A 17,855-nucleotide genomic window follows, 5' to 3' on the forward strand; every position below is an offset into this window, starting at 1 on the left:
GCCGAAAAGAACCCGCTCTTCCCAACCTCCTCGTACCGTCGTGTCAATCCGGTTTTGTGACATCACTACGTCTCGCCCGCCAATCGGGAGCGTCCCAGCGCGACTGCCACGACGTTCGATAGCGGAAAGGCACGCGTGCCTGGCCACATCCTCGCAGCGCCGCACGCCACGGCGCACGCACGCGCAACTTCTTGTGACCGCGTCGGGCGGCGGTGTGAAGGGACACGCGCGGGGTGCTCGAGCATGTACTTCGGAACACCCCGTGCTATACGGGCGATAATGATGACGTCAGTGACGTCACCAACCAATCAGCGGGCTCGCTGGTGTCCGACGCCGCGCCCCATTGGCCCCAGAGAACGCACGATACAACGCCGTGCACGCGAGCACGTGCCAGGGCTCAAATTTCTCTGACGTCAGCGAGCCGGCCGCGACCGACAGTCTAAATGGCGTCGATTTCGTTCGGAAATTGTCAGTGTTGGCTCCGCGCTTTACCTAGACGGGCACACGCAGGGCAGTGCGACGACGCACCGGGCCGCTATATACACGTCGATAGACCAAACCGGGAGCCGCTACAACCGGCAACGTGCTGCAGCCATGGCCCTGTTGGAAGACGGATTCCGATACCTGTCCTCCCTCGCCGACCCCCGGGTCCAGGGTTGGCCCATGGTCGACAGTCCGATCACCATGATCAGCATCGTGGCCGTGTACATCTCGTTCGTGACTACGGTGGGGCCACACTGGATGCGCGACCGCAAGCCCTACAACCTCAAACCTGTGATCATGGCGTACAACCTGGCCAACGTCATCGCAAGCGCCTACTTCGCCGTCCAGTTCTTCCGGCACACGTACTTCGGGGGTGGCTACAACTGGGCCTGCCAACCGGTGGACTACTCTGACAACCCGAAAGCCGTGGCGCTGACCAACCTCGCCTGGTGGTACATGTTGCTCAAGATCGCCGACTTGCTGGACACCGTCTTCTTCGTGCTCACCAAAAAGCAGAGCCACGTCACGGTGCTGCACGTCGCCCACCATGCCATGGTTGTGTGCACCGTGTGGCTCGTGCTGAAGTACGCCTGTGGCGGCAACAACATGCTGACGGCGGCCGTCAACAGTTGTGTCCACGTCATCATGTACGGCTACTACTTCCTCTCCCTGCTAGGCCCATCGGTGCAGAAGTACCTCTGGTGGAAGCGCTACATCACCCAGATACAGCTCATCCAGTTCGTCGGTCTCGTAGCGCACGCCGTCTCGCCTCTATTCGTGCGATGCGGCTTCCCCCTCTTCTTCAGCTGGCTATGTATCAGCGAGTGCATTTTCTTCTTCCTCATGTTCTACCGGTTCTACCGCAACAGCTACAAAAAGCTAGTCAAGGATTGTTAGTGCCCAGTCAAGCTATACTCGAATCACTTCAGCAGGGACCATTGCCGGCAACCGACTGTCTTTCCTGGGATATTCAAGTGACCGTGCAATCTGTGAGCATCGCAGCAACAGCTCGCAACACTTGCCCATCTGTTGGACATCATCGTGAGCGTTTTCTCGGACAGGTCAGGGTGCAGCATGCGTTAACGCATGTACCGGACGTTCGGTGGTGTCAGAAGCAGCATGCTTGCGACATTCACGCAAGCACACAACTCCGCCGATCGAGGACAGAGACTGTGAGAAGACGAAAGATCCGCACTCGCCGGCAATTATACAGGCGCGTCTACATCGATGGGATCGTCTGTCTTCGCATCGAAGGTTGTCACGTGCATGCACTCATACATACTCCAAGACTCTATGTACTACGACAATAATTCGCAAGATAAAGCGACAGGCGGCAGAAGCAAGAGGAGGCGGCTGAAGCGCTTGTATTGCACATACGACGTGCCAGGCACAAGGGTTGACGAGGCGTTTTTTTTTTTCTATTTCCGTTTGCCAAATTTTCTTCTTCTCTTTTTCTTCATTTAGGCGAGCGCAATCTGCGTTCCCATTCCGGTCTCGCTTCGAAGACGGCCTCCCGTAGTTTGCTTTCATTGTCACTATCGTCGCTTCGTCGGCCCAGACACGCAGGATGGTACTCTCGTGCTCCCCGTGCTCCCCCCTCCCCTTCCTCGACGACGCCTTTTACCAATACTTCCTCTTGCCATAGGCGCCCTTTGCGTAAAAGTCACGCCAACTGTTCTCATGCCCCGTGTAACAGTTATTTGGCTCATGATTCCCAGAAGAAAAAAAAAGAATAATACAGACGGCTCCGGAAGACATGGTCTCGACGACAGCGGTGAACGCGCAGGGCCCCATTGAATGCGGTCGTGAGTGCGACCCTGCCGACGGTGGGGAGATTGGTATCGGCGCTTGCAGGAGAAAGGTCGAGTGGTCACAGACCATCCTCTTCGCCTCCCAAGTCAATCTTCCGCTCTCGAAAACAATGCGAGGTCGTGCAGCCACAAAACGCCGCATATCCTTCCTACGGGGAAACGGTGAGGCGCCATATCAAGCAACGGCGTTACCTTGTGTTTCCAATGGGCGAATCAAATTACCTTCCCTGTCCCGCGTCTTCGTGCTAATACTAGTCCTAAGGGCAAGAATGACGACGCAGTGGCGATGGATTTTAGATCGAGCGAGTTAAAGTAATGAAAGCGTGTAAGTTTTGCTCGTTATGTTCGTGTTACATCAACGATGAAAGCCTGGTAAAACAATGTTGAAAGCAGCCGCGAGGACCGGGAATGTCTTTCAATGTGAATCACTGATGAGGGTGCACGCGTAGTTTCTTAGGGCGCGTGGGGACCACCACCTCCAGTGGCCTTATGATGATAAAAGCTTGTAAAATATAACATATGTTTTGTCGGAAAGCCATAGGTAGTATAATGTGAGACGGCTTTCGTACTGGACAGGTCCTCCTCGCGCATTGAGCCGTGCCCTGATTATGCCACCCACGCTCCATGTGATATTTTGTCCACGGTCGTCGACCGCAACGTGTACGGACATACCTCGAATGCTCAATTTGAGCTGCTCTGTATGTGAATGTTTGTATTTCGATTGCCATTTTTATTCTAAAGCGCAGTGGAGTCTCTCGCGAGGCCTGTTTCGAGGCTGTGAATAACGCAGACTCGCAAGAGAAGCGCGTTCCATCACTGATCGAAAGTTTACGGGTCTCGAGGTCCTAGCCACACTTGCTGAGAAACTGTGGCGGTAGCGAGCTGTTATTACTCCACAAGCGAGTTCGTCTTCCTATGCGTATTCGCTCTCATCAAACGCTTTTATCCCTACCTATTTATTTTCGTTGTTGCCTGACACCTTTTACATCTGTACATAAGTCGTGTTTGCCTTTTTGTTTCGCTCTGTCTTGTATTGAACCATGAGAGAATGAATTTCGCTTTTTTTTCATCTTGAATCATATCATCCTTCCGAATTAAAAAAATATTGAAGATACAGAAACTGGTGGTTTTGATTCTTTTGTTGCGCCTTGTGGAACAAATATTTTATGGATGCCCGTGACAATTCATGCGCGCATTTCTTCGTGCAGTGACTTCAATGGATGCACTTTACTACAACTTCTATGTAGGCCACGAAAAATACAATGAGGAATACTCTCGACTAGTCTCAACCACTTTCACGTCTTTAACGCGCACGTAAATAAACAAAAACTATACGTTCGGTTTTTTTTTTTCATTCTGCTTTCAAATTGAAAGGAACCTGCAAACAAACCCACGTACTTGTACTCCTAATGCCATTAGGCTGCCTTTCGGCGAAGAGTGTGACGAGGTTCTTTATGTACAGTGCACTTTCAGAGTGTCATTGCCTCTGCCTCGTTCGTTCAATGTTTCACCTTACGCAAACTTTCTTGGTTAAGTGCCTTATCACGTCTAAAACAAAACCCCTCTGGTATGACTGCGGACTTCATGTCGACGTCTGTCCGCGAGACTCTTATTCATACAAATTCCAAAATAACACATTTTCTTTGCTCAAGTACTTTTTGTCTTCACTGCATGAGAAAGTCTGCTCGATTATGTACGCATTAACTGACCAAAATTTGAAATTTTGATCTCAGAGGCGCAGAAGATATTCTTCATATAAATACTGCTCAGCCTACGTCAGCCGAGACACGTACACATTCTTTCTAGTCACTCCTTTGAAGAGCTTGGACAACGGGGACGGCCAACCTACATTGCCAGTCTAAAGTACAGATTCACTCTATGTCGTGAATAGAGTGCTGTCCCTAGTAAATTTAGGCGGCGGAGCAGAAAACGTCCCTTTATACTGGAAATAAGCTCCAAGTTGTCCATTACTTCCCACATGCAAATAAAAAAATAAAAAGAGCCCAGCAGTTTTAAAGAGGAATGACCCAACAAATAAGAAATCAGTAAATGCGCTGTTTTTTTAGGTTGAGGGAAACACTATAGTAGCTCATTCTGCGACATTAATTTATGTACGCAATCTTTCCCACACGGCAAAGTAAGAGCTACCTTCGTATAAGATAGCAGGAGGCAGTGGCCTAAGCTGTTGCCTCGAAAAAGAAGCTTTAAATCTGTGAGGCTTGTGTGTGAGATTCAGTCACAGTCGAATCAGTCAAATCACCATGAAAACTTACCGACCTGCCCAACCTACCACATTTGCTAGAATCAGTTTGGATAAAGCATTGTTTTTTTATACGATGCATTAGCATTCTCGCACCGGCATGTCAAGCTGCGTTCTGGTTTAGCGCAGTACTCATTGAGAGTGGAACGGCCTGGTTAGGATTTTAGAATTGTTCCCACCAGAAAGCGAATTCATTGTTCGCGACGTTTTTAACCAGTGAGTGAATGCGAACGTTATTTAGGTCCCGAGGAGGAAGAATTAAATCAATCCTGCGGCTCCACCCAGGTCGGGGCCGCTAGACAGATTCCTTCGGCAACGGTCCGGGCCCTCTGGACAGGTTTGAGCTGAGCGATGAGCTTTGTGCTTCTGAGCGCTGAGTCCCAGGAGAACTACTGATCAGGAAAGTCCGTTGCCGCATTGGCATGGGCACAGCCAGAGCATATGTTCGATGTTGTATTCGTAGCCGCAGTGGCGGCATTCAGTAGAACGGTCTGGATTGATCCTGCTTATTGTCGTTGGTGTGATGTATGTTCTAGTCTGCAACTGTCTGTAAGTGACGGCCTGTGCTTTTTTTTTAAATTTGAGTGAGGAGGAGGAAAAATTCGTCGTCCTAACCTATGACTTTAAGTGATTTCGTGGTGTGACACGAGTGAGTCTTTGTTGTCTAGGTCCCTCTAGGCTAGGTCGAAGCGAAGGGGTGACCGCAGACGCGGAATGCGAGTTCCCACGCCATTTTATGTGCCCACTCTTTTGGATTACAGTCAGGACGTCCGGAAACGTTGCCCATGTGGGCCGGGAACCATGTGATGTGTGGGGACATGAGGTTGTAATCACCCGTTTTTTGGAAGAAGAGTTTGTTTACAACCGTAGCTGCTTTCCAAGAGACGAAGGCTGCCGAGAAGGTTCTAATGACTGTTCTTGAGTCCGAGTAAATGACGGAGGCTCCTTTGCAGCTTCGAAGGGCTACCGCGATGGCCATTTCTTCCGCTTCATGAGTGAAGTTGCTAACTATACCGTGGCTGCGTTGACGAGCGAGCCATGAGCTTCCACCACGGAGACCGCGTAGGCGCCTCGATTCCAATATCTGGTCGCGTCAACAAAGAGGACTTGCGTTTCGTTACGTTTGATGTTGTCGAGGGTTGACATGGCTCTCGCTATTCTCCGCCCTCCGTTGTGGGTCGGGTGTATGTTTCTTGAGATTGAATCAACTTTTATTGCCCTCTTGGCGTTTGTGCATAGTTACGACTTCTCTGGTGACATGAAGAGGGGCTGTCTGCCTGCTTCTAGTAGGATCTCGGTGCCCGCCTTTGTGAGTGTGAGCTGACTAATTTGGGCTTTCGCTGTTCTTCAAAGAGTTCGGTTGCCGTGTTGTGTAGCCCCAGTTGGAGGAGTTGTTCTGTGCTAGTGTTTACAGGGAGGCTTAGCACCTTTTTTAATCCTGTTCTAATTAGTGTGTCGATTTTTTCAGCTCCGTTTTCTTCCAGTTAAGGAAGGGGGCGGTGTAGGTTACGTGGATGATGAGGAAGGCGTGAAATGCTTTCATAAGGTTGCCCTCTTTCAGTCCGTCCCTTACGCTGGCGAGCCGTGATATGACCCTGGTGAAGTTGAGGGCACTCTTTTCGATGCATTTTAGTGCCTCCGCGTTGTCATTGCTGTAAGTGGCTTCCTTCTTCAGGGAGAAGTGACAACAGGGGTGGCGGGATGCAACCTTTAAACGCCCTTCGTGATAGTAAAGTGATTAGTTGTTCCAGTTAGTACATATTAACGGTTTGAAATCCAGCTGCAAAGCACTTATGACTGAGAACACTGAGAACAACACGAATAAGACCGCGGGACGAGGCTGGATGATAGCGGTGAGGATGTTGAGCTTCATGGTGCAGATTTGACTTCCCTTGCGTCCGTGACTAATGAAGTGAATCGAGAGTGGCCGACTTCAGGAAGGGTCGGAGACTTTGCTTCTCGCCGTGCGTAAACCATGAATGTACACTGAATGGACGCTTCCAGGGATACGGGTGTGGGCTGGTCGCCCTCCCCCCCCCCCCCCTTGGACATGAAAACTCTCCGCCTGTGCATTTCAGTAGCATATTCAAATGCGTGTTCCTTTATTATTCGAACGGCGAGAATTTTTCGGGTGCAGCGAAATGATTGCGCGCCTTTTTTGCGAGTCCCGTCGTTTCAACAACGGAAGAGCAGCGCTCTCATAGGCACTACACCAGCTGGACAAGTGCCCGCTCACAGAAAGCAAAAATTCTTGGACACAATTCACGGACATCAGCGCATGCTGCTATATACGGTGTCCCAGCTAACCTTAGCCAAAGGGGTCAACGAAAGAAAGAATATGAAAAGACACAGTGCGAGATGCAATCATAAGACCTACGGCGTACAGTCGTCAGACCTGTGGAAACCGGACACCGTAGGTTTTGTAATTGTATATTGCACCATGTTTCTTTAGATCGTTCATTTTCCCTTGAGCAGCTTGGCTAACGTTGGCTGGGACACACTGCACAAAGGCACTGCTGCATTATTTAGGATATACCGGACTGTGCGACAAATTGTGACGGTGCACTGTGTGAAGTTGTATGTTTCAGTGGGATATTGACATTGTGTATTACTGTGTGGCGCCTTCACAGGCTGTGTGACAACGCCTAGACAGACAGTTACGTTTTTAATTCTGCATTTCTTTTTGTCATCTTTCAGAGTCCGCTCCCATATATATATATATATATATATATATATATATATATATATATATATATATATATAAATACTAATATTCGCGGCCTGACAATGAACTCTTATTTCGGCCGTCTCAACCGCTCACTCATATATGCGAACGGGTTCTCATCCTGCCCAGGCCGTCGTCCAAATACCAAACAAAGATACCCTTCCCTTCATCCTGCCTTGTGATGGCGGCCCGTTAGGCGGCCCGGCATTACTTTTCTCTATCATACCATCGCTCGCGCCACACAGCGCAAACGCGCACTGGTTTCATAACACGGCATCGAGATCGACGCGGTGCCAACAAACTTCTGATTCCCGTAACCGCAGCTCTTCAAGGGAACTTGGCTCGTCCATTCACGATCGACGTGGTTTCTGGCAGCAGGAGGTAGCGCCAGACATTTCACAATCACTATTTGGGATCTCTGTTCGTGTCTCTGTTTTCTTGGCTGTCTTGAAACTGATATTGCGATCCGGTGATGTCTATCAGAGCGAGGTTGATCTCGTCGTGAACGAATTTGACGCCGTGCCAGGCCGGAATCGCGTCGTGTCGGTTTTTTTCGTTGACCGCGTTTCTCTCAGCGGTAATACGGTTTGCGTTACGCGCGGTAAAGCGCAGCCATAAAACGGGGGGTGGAAAGGCAAGGTGGCCCAGCAGTTTGTGTCCGTGAAGAGATGATATGTGTACCTGTGTCTGCGTGCCTTGCCCACAAGGTCGACCTCGCTAAGCTTGCATGGTGTAAAAAAAAAAAAGCTAGATTCGAAAAGAGAGGGAGGGGGGGGGGGGGGGCATAGAATTGGAAACAGCGCGGCGCGGCGCCCTGCCAAAAAGCGCAGAAACGTTGAGAGCACACGTATGCACACATTCAAACGAAAAAATAAAATCCGTCTCCATTAATTCCACCTTGTGAAAGTGGATGTACAGCGAAGCTGGTGCGGACGTTAGACAAGTACCACCACCTCAACTGACCTTATACGACGTTACGCAAGCGCCACCACCATAAGTGACGTACGTCGTCCCGCACGCACGCATAGGTGCGGAAGTGCAGCATACAACCTCATTCTTCTGGGCCGTCCGCCAAGCGTAAGTGCCTTATTGCACTAAACTGATGTTGAAAAGCAACTTGTGTCAGGAAATGCTCAAAGTGCGACTTACACACAAGCTGAAGGCATAATAGCTTCGGATTGTTATTCGAATATGCGACAAAACATGAATCCGTTACGCGGAAAAGGAAAGACAAAGCCCTTTCCCAGCAGCCGTTTGAGGTTTGTCTGAGCGCCTGCGGCCGTTACCTGGCGGTAGCGTTTGCACAGCGTATGTCCTCAATCTTGTAGGCCATCCGCCTAGCGCAAGTGCGTTATTGAATTAAGCGAATTCCTCGAAGTAAAATACGTCAGAGAAATCGTAAAGTACGACTCGCAAGCAACCTGCAGGTACGGTAGCACCGGATTTTCGAATGTACGAGAAAACACAATTCTCTTACGTGAAAACTCAAACACAAACCCCTTTTTCAGCTGCCGTATTTTGGGTGAGCGCGGCACGATGAACCACGCCCAACTAGTGGCTAACAACTTCGCTGTAAAAAGAATTACGCAGGTCCCACGCACTGTGGTAATGATGTTCTCGAAGCTTTCCGTACGGTTTGTTGTCATTGATGCCAGCTGGCGATACGGGATTCTGTCGCGCAGCACGACCTCCCAGTGTTGCAGGGTATGGAACATTGTGGCGTGAGTGTTGATTATGCTGAACCACCACTTGCATATATTGTCCTTCAGACACCACGATGATTCAATGCGGCTTTGCATCTGCATGCCCTGCTTTAGTTGCCGCCGTAGACAAACTTGCATGGTTTTTTCATAAATAGCAGGAACGAGCCGTACCGTACCTTGAATTATTATTATTATTATTATTATTATTATTATTATTATTATTATTATTATTATTATTATTATTATTATTATTATTATTATTATTATTATTATTATTATTATTATTATTATTATTATTATTATTATTATTATTATTATTATTATTATACAGTGTGTATGCAACTGTCGTCATGTCTTATAGTAGGAGCGTTTCTTTTATTGAAGAGACCCCAAACGAAGCCAAAGCCGCTGCAGAAGCCACGGGGGTCTCGTACTAGGAACCCCCCCCCCCCCCGCCCCCTAGACTTTGTAACGGCTGGGCCCTTAGGGGTCAGCTCACACCACTCCTCTAAATAGCAGAAATAAAGTTTATCACCACCACCACCACCACCACTACCATCACCGTCATTGTTGCCGTGAGCGAAGAGTCGTTATTCACCCGCTTCGTCACCACGTTGGCTTTACTTCATTCTCTGTCTCCTCGGTCTGCCATTCTATCTCTCCTCTGGTATTTTGCGCGTGAATACAATGGTAAGCTCTGCAGCTCATGGAATGCTTTTGCGGGGGCTCACACGGAGTTACAGCCTTCCAGGGGAACTTGTGGCAATGTCCAGGAAATTCCAGACGGCATCCTGGCAACGGCCAGGGAGCTCAAAAAGGCATTGTTGTGGTGCCCTCGAAGTGCGTCTGAAAGGCTTCATAAACACCTCTCCCGTGACGTTGCCATGTACATTGCAGATGTTCTCTGATGATGAATGTTGTGCTTTGTGGCGCAAGGGCCAAATGTGGCAAAAGAGCGCCAGGCCGTTGTTAATGAGTCCGCAGTAGAGCTATGAATGACGAAGGGTACATACAGATGTTCTCAACCACTGCCGACGCGGTGTGCAGCAATTGCAGCAGGCCATTGGCCGCAGCCACCTCAACAGGAAACATACAGAGCCCCATGCCGGTATCGGGGAAACTCGAGGTGGGCCGCGAAACAGTTCGTGTTACCACTCTCGTCGTTCACTATGTTACTATGTTAGGTTCACTATGTAAGGTTCTCGCGATATGTGACGTGATTCAACCTAGGCGAACGGTGTTTGAGTAAGGTATGCGTCTATTGCGCGAGTTTCTGCATGTTCATCTTAACTCACAGCACTCTTCCCCGTTCTTTCTCTATTTCTCTTGTTTTCTCCTTGAGCGCACTTCCGCTGATATCTTTGTAACTGCTGTAGTGATGTTCTCTCATACTGCGCAATGCTGTACTGATGGCGCAAACATAAACAACTGACGACGCCAAGCGCTGTGGCTTGCAGATTTCCTCAGGTGTTTATTTCACTCTGCTCGTACTCTTGTCTCAATACCTCTATTAATCAAGTTTCCTTGAAATATATAACAGGCATCGGGCATACCATGTCATATGAGCCCGTTTTCATGGGTTGCCGAAAATGCGAATGCCGGTACACAGGCCCTGATGAGGATGCTAAGTCTGCACGAGAAAACTTCATTTAAGTAGCCGTGCCCGCCTGGAGAGGTGCTTAGGAGTGAAATTAAATTTAATTAAATGATAAGCGTCGGGGTTGTGCGTGCCAAAACCAAGATTTCATTATGAGACATGCCGTTGCGGCGGACTCCGGATTCATTTTTGACCAACTCCGGTTCTTTAACGCGCACCCGTTGCATGGTACACGAGCATTTGAGCACTCCGCTCCTTCGGAATGCAGCCGCGGCGGCTGCGTCTTGGTTTTGTTTTGGAGGTCATCATATGCGGCGTGCCGGCGTAGCATATATTTAGAGTCCTTAGTTATATATATATATATATATATATATATATATATATATATATATATATATATATATATATATATATATATATATATATATATATATATATTGGAATTCGAAATCGGATGTTATTTTTTTAAAGAGTGGAACCGGGCAGCAAGTGGGGGCTTTGTTGTTTGGTAGCTCATAGTTCCGAATACTTCTCGCACAGCTTATAACCAATTAGGACAACTAATAGTCTCCCTTTGGACACAAGCGTTCTGTTTAAACAAATAAACTTCCACACACGAGCATTTATTGGGAAATAGAAGTGACCGAAAAATCATGTCCCAAACTCATCTCTGCAAATATTTGGTTGGCAGGCATTAATAATAATACGTTCAAAAGAAAAGGGAAATTAACAAAAACAACAAATAGAGGCGGGTCTGGCGATCCCTCCTTCGTCTTGTTCTCTGAATTTATTTATTTTTTAACAAAGGAAGTAAGTACTACAAGTACTGCACGCGAGCATGCTTAGCTTGAGTGCTGGCGCCTGCCAGTATATCACGAGCCCTCGTAACTGGTGACGAACATTACGATGTGCATTAGCGGCATTGGAAACAGCGGTGGTCGCACGTGTTTGTCAGAAACGTGAACGACTTGCTACCCCTCCGGCTAAAGGACCTCGCGCACGGTGTAGGCTAGGCTGCAGCGACGTCGCTGGCGGTCACTTCCCTTCAAAGCATGCAAAGCGGGCTTTGCAAAACACTTCGCCATCGCCGACACCTTGGAAGGGGCCGGTTTCATTCTAGCCCGTTCGCGGTGACCTGTGACTCAGATTCTTCTGAATTACGCCGTGTGTATGGAGCGCAAGCATTTCTGAAGCTAAACGTGCCTCAGACGAATCGAATAAAAATAGGGAAAGAAACCCGCGGCTTATCGCAGTCACCTTGACGGTTCCCGCGGCGCGGAAGCAGACGCTGCCAACAGTGGGTTAAACTGATGCCAGGAAGGCGACGATCCTTATCAATCCGGGGCGAACGCGCCGGCCAATCTGGCGCGGCTACTATAAGTAGTATCGGGTCCTGCGATCGCTTCAAAACACCCGCCCCGTGCGGCAGCTTGGCAATAGAGCTGCCGCAATGCATGTGAGTTTGAAGGCTGCGGCATGGCGCATTACGGCATAGACCTCAGAGGCGCGGAAGTGCAGGGACGTCAGAGTACCCGAGTGCAAGGTCCCTGATGCCCTTCCCGCTGCTGATGCTTCCGCAGACGGGCTGGGGATAAACACACGGCTTTGTCCGTGCCATTATCTTCGGCCACTGGTGAGCCCTCTAATACCGGCAAGTGTGACCTGGATAACCGCCAGATAGAGACCGCAGTTGTCCCAAACCTTAGCGTATCACTTTTGCGCCTGCAGCCCTCTTCTTCTTCTGCATGTGCAAGCGGCGTCCCTTGTACTGCCGTACGGGCTTGCTCTTCCAATCTTGGTATTACAGTTCATCTTTATCACAACTCCTTTCTCAAGGTCTTAGTGTTTAAACCTTACATGATAATTTCTCCGACACCTTCAACAGACCACCATGCAGGGTCACGTCATCTAGCGTTCTCGCGCCATGCCTTATAGCTCCCGTCTCTGTTAAATACGAGCGCAAACTGTACCATTCTTCTAGATTGAAATTTTGCCGCAAAATTTGTTACTTTGACCTGTCTGTAGTTATGGATGGACACATGGTTGCTTCAACAGTGACGGCGCGTGCGTAAACATTTGCACGCCGTTATATAAATATAAATTAAAACTTAAATCAAAGTTCCGCATTATTTATGGGTGCCGTAAGTTTTTCTTTTCTGGAACTCAAGATGAGGTTGCCTAGTCAAGCTCAGTTGCCGGCATTAAAAGTTAAAAAGAAGCCAAGTGTGTTTAATTTTTATATACGTAAACAACACTGGCACTTCACATTTGGCTTAACGACATGGAACAATCAGCCCAACAGGCAAAGTGTCAGGAAAAGTAGACCTGACAATACAGCTTTCGACAAAGAGAATCAGAACTTGTTCATAAAGATTTAGACAAATCGAATACATCCATTTGTTAGGCAAGGCGAAATCAGAACAACGCGATACAAGGGGTAAACGTCAGAAGAAATAAATACTAGAGATGTCTTCTTGTTACTGAGCAAGGCAAATTCTCTGATTTGAGATAGCAGGGAAGGAAATATTTTGTAGATACTCTACTTCTTGCAGGGATAGCTGTGCGGCTTTCTGTATATATTTTTTTTCAAGCTCGTAGTGCTTACAGAGAACAAGCTTTGTTAATGCAAAAACGTTGGAAAAGCATCTTCAAGCAGATTTCGAATTTTCTAGAAAAAATTTGCAGTTAGCACGTGATCGCCGAACGTCTCGCCCGTTTTTCGTCCCCTTTTTCCCTTCCACAGTGCAGGGTAAGCAGCCGAGATCCGTCTAGTAGAAGCCTATTGCTTATCACTTCTTTCTCTCGGCTAAATTACCAGTGATTAAGTTCATCTTTGAAAATAAAAACATGTGCCTGCCAGGGATCGAACCTGGGACCTTCCGCGTGTTAGGCGGATGTGATAACCACTACACCACAAGCACCGCTGTCTTTCTGTATGTGGTGGCAACAATCATTGACGCCTCTCCGAAGCGGTGGCCTCATTTTCCAACCGGTTGTGCCCTCTCAGACCATGTTCCTTGCAGTACGGCAGCGGTTTATAGCGGCTCATTTGGAAAGCTAGCGTCCTCTACCCACAGAAGTTCACACCAGCGCAAAATGGACACGCTAGGCGGTCCTGGAAACGGCCTCTTGGGGATCCCCTTGGCCTTTTCGCTCTTTTCTGAGGTGTTTTCTTGTTCTTTTGCCTGTGAAAATTGCTGCCGTGTGTTGACGCTTGCGGGACCTAAGCGAATGGCGCGCTGAGCTCATGCAGCACAGCCATGTCGTTACCGTATCTCACGCGGTACAAGCGGCCTGAAAATAAATTGTGAGTGCAATATATGACTCTGATCTGTGCATATCATCATCACACGTAAATTTTCTCAACTGCACAAATTATGGACGTACAGATTATCAGCCTGCGCCACGCCGTCTTCATCATCATAACTTGAGCTCGGCCAGACTACCGCGGTCCCTTATCGAACGAACGAACGTACTAAAGCAGGAACCAACCAATAAACAAAACAACAAAAATATTCTTTAGCCATATTCAACTTGCCTTCAGTTTGTCTCTGTACGCGCTGTAGTCAAGTTTGCAATGGATTACCAACTAGCCCCTACGCAAACGCTGATTCAACTTGCCATTCGTCGTAGCCGCAGATGCCATCTTTAATCGTTTACAGCAAATGCTGAGAGGTACAGTCGCGATCAATTTGAAGGTGATCGCTTGAGCGGCGACCAGAACTAGGAGCGGCGCCACGTTACGTCCTCACCGTCGGTCGAGAGGGAAACATCAGATAGCTCCCCTCCCTCTCTTTTGGTGTTGCCTGAAAAGCTCCCGTCACCGTTCACGGCATAACCTGCGAATTCATTTCGATTGCGTTATGAGTTTTTGCACAGAGGCGTCATTGTTAGCCAAGATATGCATGAGGAAGTGGCGCATACAGATCATTGCCATGAAAGGGAAACAAACACAAAAATGTGGCGTGTTGGTCTTGGGGGTGATGGTTGAAGCCTGGAAGAGCATAATAGGGGAAGAAGGCAGCGCAATTTGTATCTTCGCAGTTCCGAAATCGGCCGCTATGCTGCTTGGAAGGCCCGCCGGTCGATGCTCGCGCGATCACCTTCAAATTGATCGCAACTGCACGGCAAATATTACCGGTGCACAGTAAGAATCACTCCATTCCTATGCAAGGGACTCACTTATGCGGCTTGAGTTTGCTTTCTACGGTATATCAGGCTCCATTTTAATGTGACCATGCGCATGACATGTTGGTCAGCAAGATGGAGGCTCGAGTTCTTTTTTCTTCAGAAACAAATTTTATCCTCGGTAGTCTGTTTTATAGAAAACGCATCGCTCAAAATATAAGCAGCACGTGGGCTTTCAACCGAGCATTCGGTGAGCTTTTCCGGCTAGGGATCTTGTATTAGTATTTCTGGCGAAGGAAGCTTGTGCGTAAGCCCGGCCAACCACGGCCATTGGTCTGACGCAGTTCTTGCCTTTTTGGCTGAAGGTAAGTACATCATGGCCGCCTCTATCCATTCATGAATTGATAGACTATGTTTTCGAAGTGAAATTTTCTTTGCATCCTCCCTGAATATATATATATATATATATATATATATATATATATATATATATATATATATATATATATATATATATATATATCTTCTTATTGATACGCAAATTCCTACATAAATGCTGAACACATAAAGTTGGATCAAAGGCATCTCTGTGTAAAAGTATTACTGACGTAATACTTTCGAGTATTCAGTTTTCCTTTTCGTGTTAAGTGAAGTTCTTAGGCCCCTATAATGTGGAATAAATAGTTAGAAGCATTTGAGCGCCGTAAATAATTTAATTTGTTTGCGTTTCTGCAGCCAGTACCAGTTATGTTTCGCCGGAGACACTATGTTGTGACGTCAGGACACAGTATGTGGTCACGTGAGAGCAGTACGTTGCGAAGTTTTGACATTCGCTCCGGCGCTCTCGCTCACCTCGTATGATCATACTTGTAGTGAGGGCCGATGTAGCAGCACAGAGGATAACTGAGTGAGCTGGAGCGAAAGACAAGCATTGTACTGCTTTCACGTGACCACATACTGCATGATGACATCACAACGCAGCAGAAACGAAAACGAAACTCTCTGTAGAAAAACTGTTATATTTTTACGCTTAGAAAGCTATTTACAGGAGGTATTTACAAAAAGAGACTATTTGCCGAGACGGAAGAGAGCAGCCAGGCTGTGTCGACCTTTAGTCCTCTTCAGAACTTCTTTTCTTAGCCTAACTGTAATACGACCCCCGGCGGAAAAAGCACCGTTGCGGTGCGTCAAACGGGACCGTAAGGAAGAGCGTGGTGAAGATTTAGCTGTGAGACGTAGGTGACATCGACGTAGGTGATTTCATAGGTGACATCGGTCACTTGACGTAGGACGCGCTAAGGCCCCTGCAGCAAGGAAGGAATTTTTCCGGGAGCCCCACTTGACGAGAAGGGGGCCAAAGTAGCACAATGTAATCTGGTGAAAAGCGTACGTCATGGTGTCGCTTATTGTAAATGCGCTTTTGATTTTCTTGTGATTCCAACAGACGATTACGGGCAAGCTGCCTTGCGTGTTCAGCATGGTCAATGGCGCCGAGAGCATAGTCGCGGCTCGATGCACTATCAGAGGGAGGTGAAACGTTCAAGGACAATGCAGCGTCGCCACCGAACAACAGGTAAAACGGCTAATAACCGGCTAATACCGTAGTATAGGGCAAGGTCCTAGTCACGGTGGTCTGGTGAGACGTACTTAGCCAGCATGTCGGTGATGGTACGGTTCAAGTGCTCAGTCAGCCCATTGGTCTGAGGATGGTATGAAGTAGTGAGCTTGTGCTTGGTAGAGCAAGATTACAAGATGTTGGCGATGACTTTGGATATGAAAGTACGACCATGGTCCATGAGGCGCTGTCGTGGGGAATGATGTCGCGGATGATGAAATCCGTGACGTCAATTGCACAGCTGGTCGGAAGCACTCGGGTAATGGTGTATCATGTGGCGTAATCAGTACCGACAGCAATCCGCCTGACGCCGGGCCTGAACTCAGAGGAAGGACCGAGAAGCTCTAAACCAACTCGAAAGAATGGCTCAGTTGGGGTGTCAAGGGGTTGAATATACCCGTCAGGAAGTGTCGCTGGTTTGTTTCTGATGCTGACAGGGCTCGCACGCAGAAACGCATGGCCCTACAGAGCGAGCAAGGCGAGGCCAGTAGAAGCGACGGCAGACACGGTCGTAGGTACGAGTGACACCAAGATGTCCTGCAATTGGTGCGTCATAATGCTCATGGAGAACAGCTGCGTGAAGGTGGCGAGGCACGATACAGAAAAGGGAAGGACCGGTGACGAGAAAATTACAGCGGCACAAAACGCCGTCCTGGAAGACGAACCACGGTATGGATGGGTCAATGAGGATCCACTCATTGAAGATCCCCAAGATGGCGTCACGGCGTTGCTCATGGGCCATGTGAAAAAGTTGGGAGATGGAGAGAACGCAGGTGGAAGCTTCCGTGTCGTCGACGTCGGGCGTGTTCTATATACGGGGTAACGGGACAAGCAGTTGGCTTCGGTGTGCTGGCACCCAGATTTGTAGACCGCCAAATATATGAATACTCCTGCAGCCGCAAAGCTTATCATCCCCTTGTGGGGTCTTTCAAGGACGAAAACCAACGGAGAGCACGATGGTCGGCGACAATACAAAAATACCGCCATATACGTAGCGACGGAATTTCGCAACCGCTCAGACAAGAGCCAGACACTGTCTCTCAGTAATGGAGTGGTTTGGCTCCGAAGGTGACAAAAGGCTGCTGGCGTACGCAATTGCACGGTCATGACCACGCTGCACTTGCCCAAGACAGCACCGATTCCGTGGCCGCTTGCATCTGTGTGCCCTTGTGTAGGGGCTGAAGCATTGAAGTGGCCGTGGATAGGTAGGGTGGTTGTTTAGGTCGGAAGACGAGAGAAGGTGGCAGTTTGGGAGGAGCCGCATGAAAAGAACACTTCTCTTTGAGGAGGTCTGTGAGAGGCCGTGCTCTGGTCGAAAAATCTTCAGCAACGCGGCAGAAGTGAGAGGAAAGTCTTACGAAGCAGCAGACTTCTTTTTCTGAATGCGGCAAGGAAAGGCCTTTGACGGCCCGAATTATTTTCAGGGTAAGATTCCGGGTCAGATTTCCGGGTCTGATTCCAGAAGCGTTAACTCTATGTCCAAGCCGAATAATCTGACGGTGGCCAAAATGGCATTTTTTCGAATTCAACTGC

The 17,855-nt window shown here is 48.4% G+C and overlaps 2 protein-coding genes and 1 non-coding gene across 7 annotated transcripts in view; 2 read left to right on the forward strand and 1 right to left on the reverse strand.

The window, feature by feature from the left end:
* The first annotated feature begins 456 nt into the window (after positions 1 to 456).
* Positions 457 to 3,414, forward strand: LOC135905521 (very long chain fatty acid elongase AAEL008004-like). The gene has a single exon (XM_065436461.2). The coding sequence runs from the start codon at positions 595 to 597 to the stop codon at positions 1,378 to 1,380; it is 786 nt and encodes a 261-aa protein (XP_065292533.2). The 5' UTR covers positions 457 to 594; the 3' UTR covers positions 1,381 to 3,414.
* A 4,789-nt stretch (positions 3,415 to 8,203) lies between these two features.
* Positions 8,204 to 17,855, forward strand: part of LOC135905548 (very long chain fatty acid elongase AAEL008004-like) — a 99,301-nt gene continuing 89,649 nt past the window's right edge. For 3 of the 5 annotated variants that reach the window (XR_011512756.1, XR_011512757.1, XR_011512755.1), the window contains exons 1-2: positions 8,204 to 8,356; positions 16,152 to 16,280. The gene's annotated coding sequence lies outside the window, so the exon portion shown is untranslated. The remainder of the gene's footprint in view (positions 8,357 to 16,151; positions 16,281 to 17,855) is intronic. The other 2 variants (XR_011512758.1, XM_070535531.1) reach the window with 1 other exon arrangement.
* On the reverse strand, positions 13,428 to 13,500 carry TRNAV-AAC (transfer RNA valine (anticodon AAC)). The gene has a single exon. It is a non-coding gene; the product is annotated as a tRNA-Val (tRNA).

Source organism: Dermacentor albipictus, chromosome 3, assembly GCF_038994185.2.
Source record: "Dermacentor albipictus isolate Rhodes 1998 colony chromosome 3, USDA_Dalb.pri_finalv2, whole genome shotgun sequence".
In the NCBI taxonomy this organism is placed as follows: domain Eukaryota; kingdom Metazoa; phylum Arthropoda; class Arachnida; order Ixodida; family Ixodidae; genus Dermacentor; species Dermacentor albipictus.

Coding starts and splice junctions, on each gene's coding strand:
- LOC135905521 (XM_065436461.2), top strand. CDS start 595: ATGGCCCTGTTGGAAGACGGATTCCGATACCTGTCCTCCCTCGCCGAC.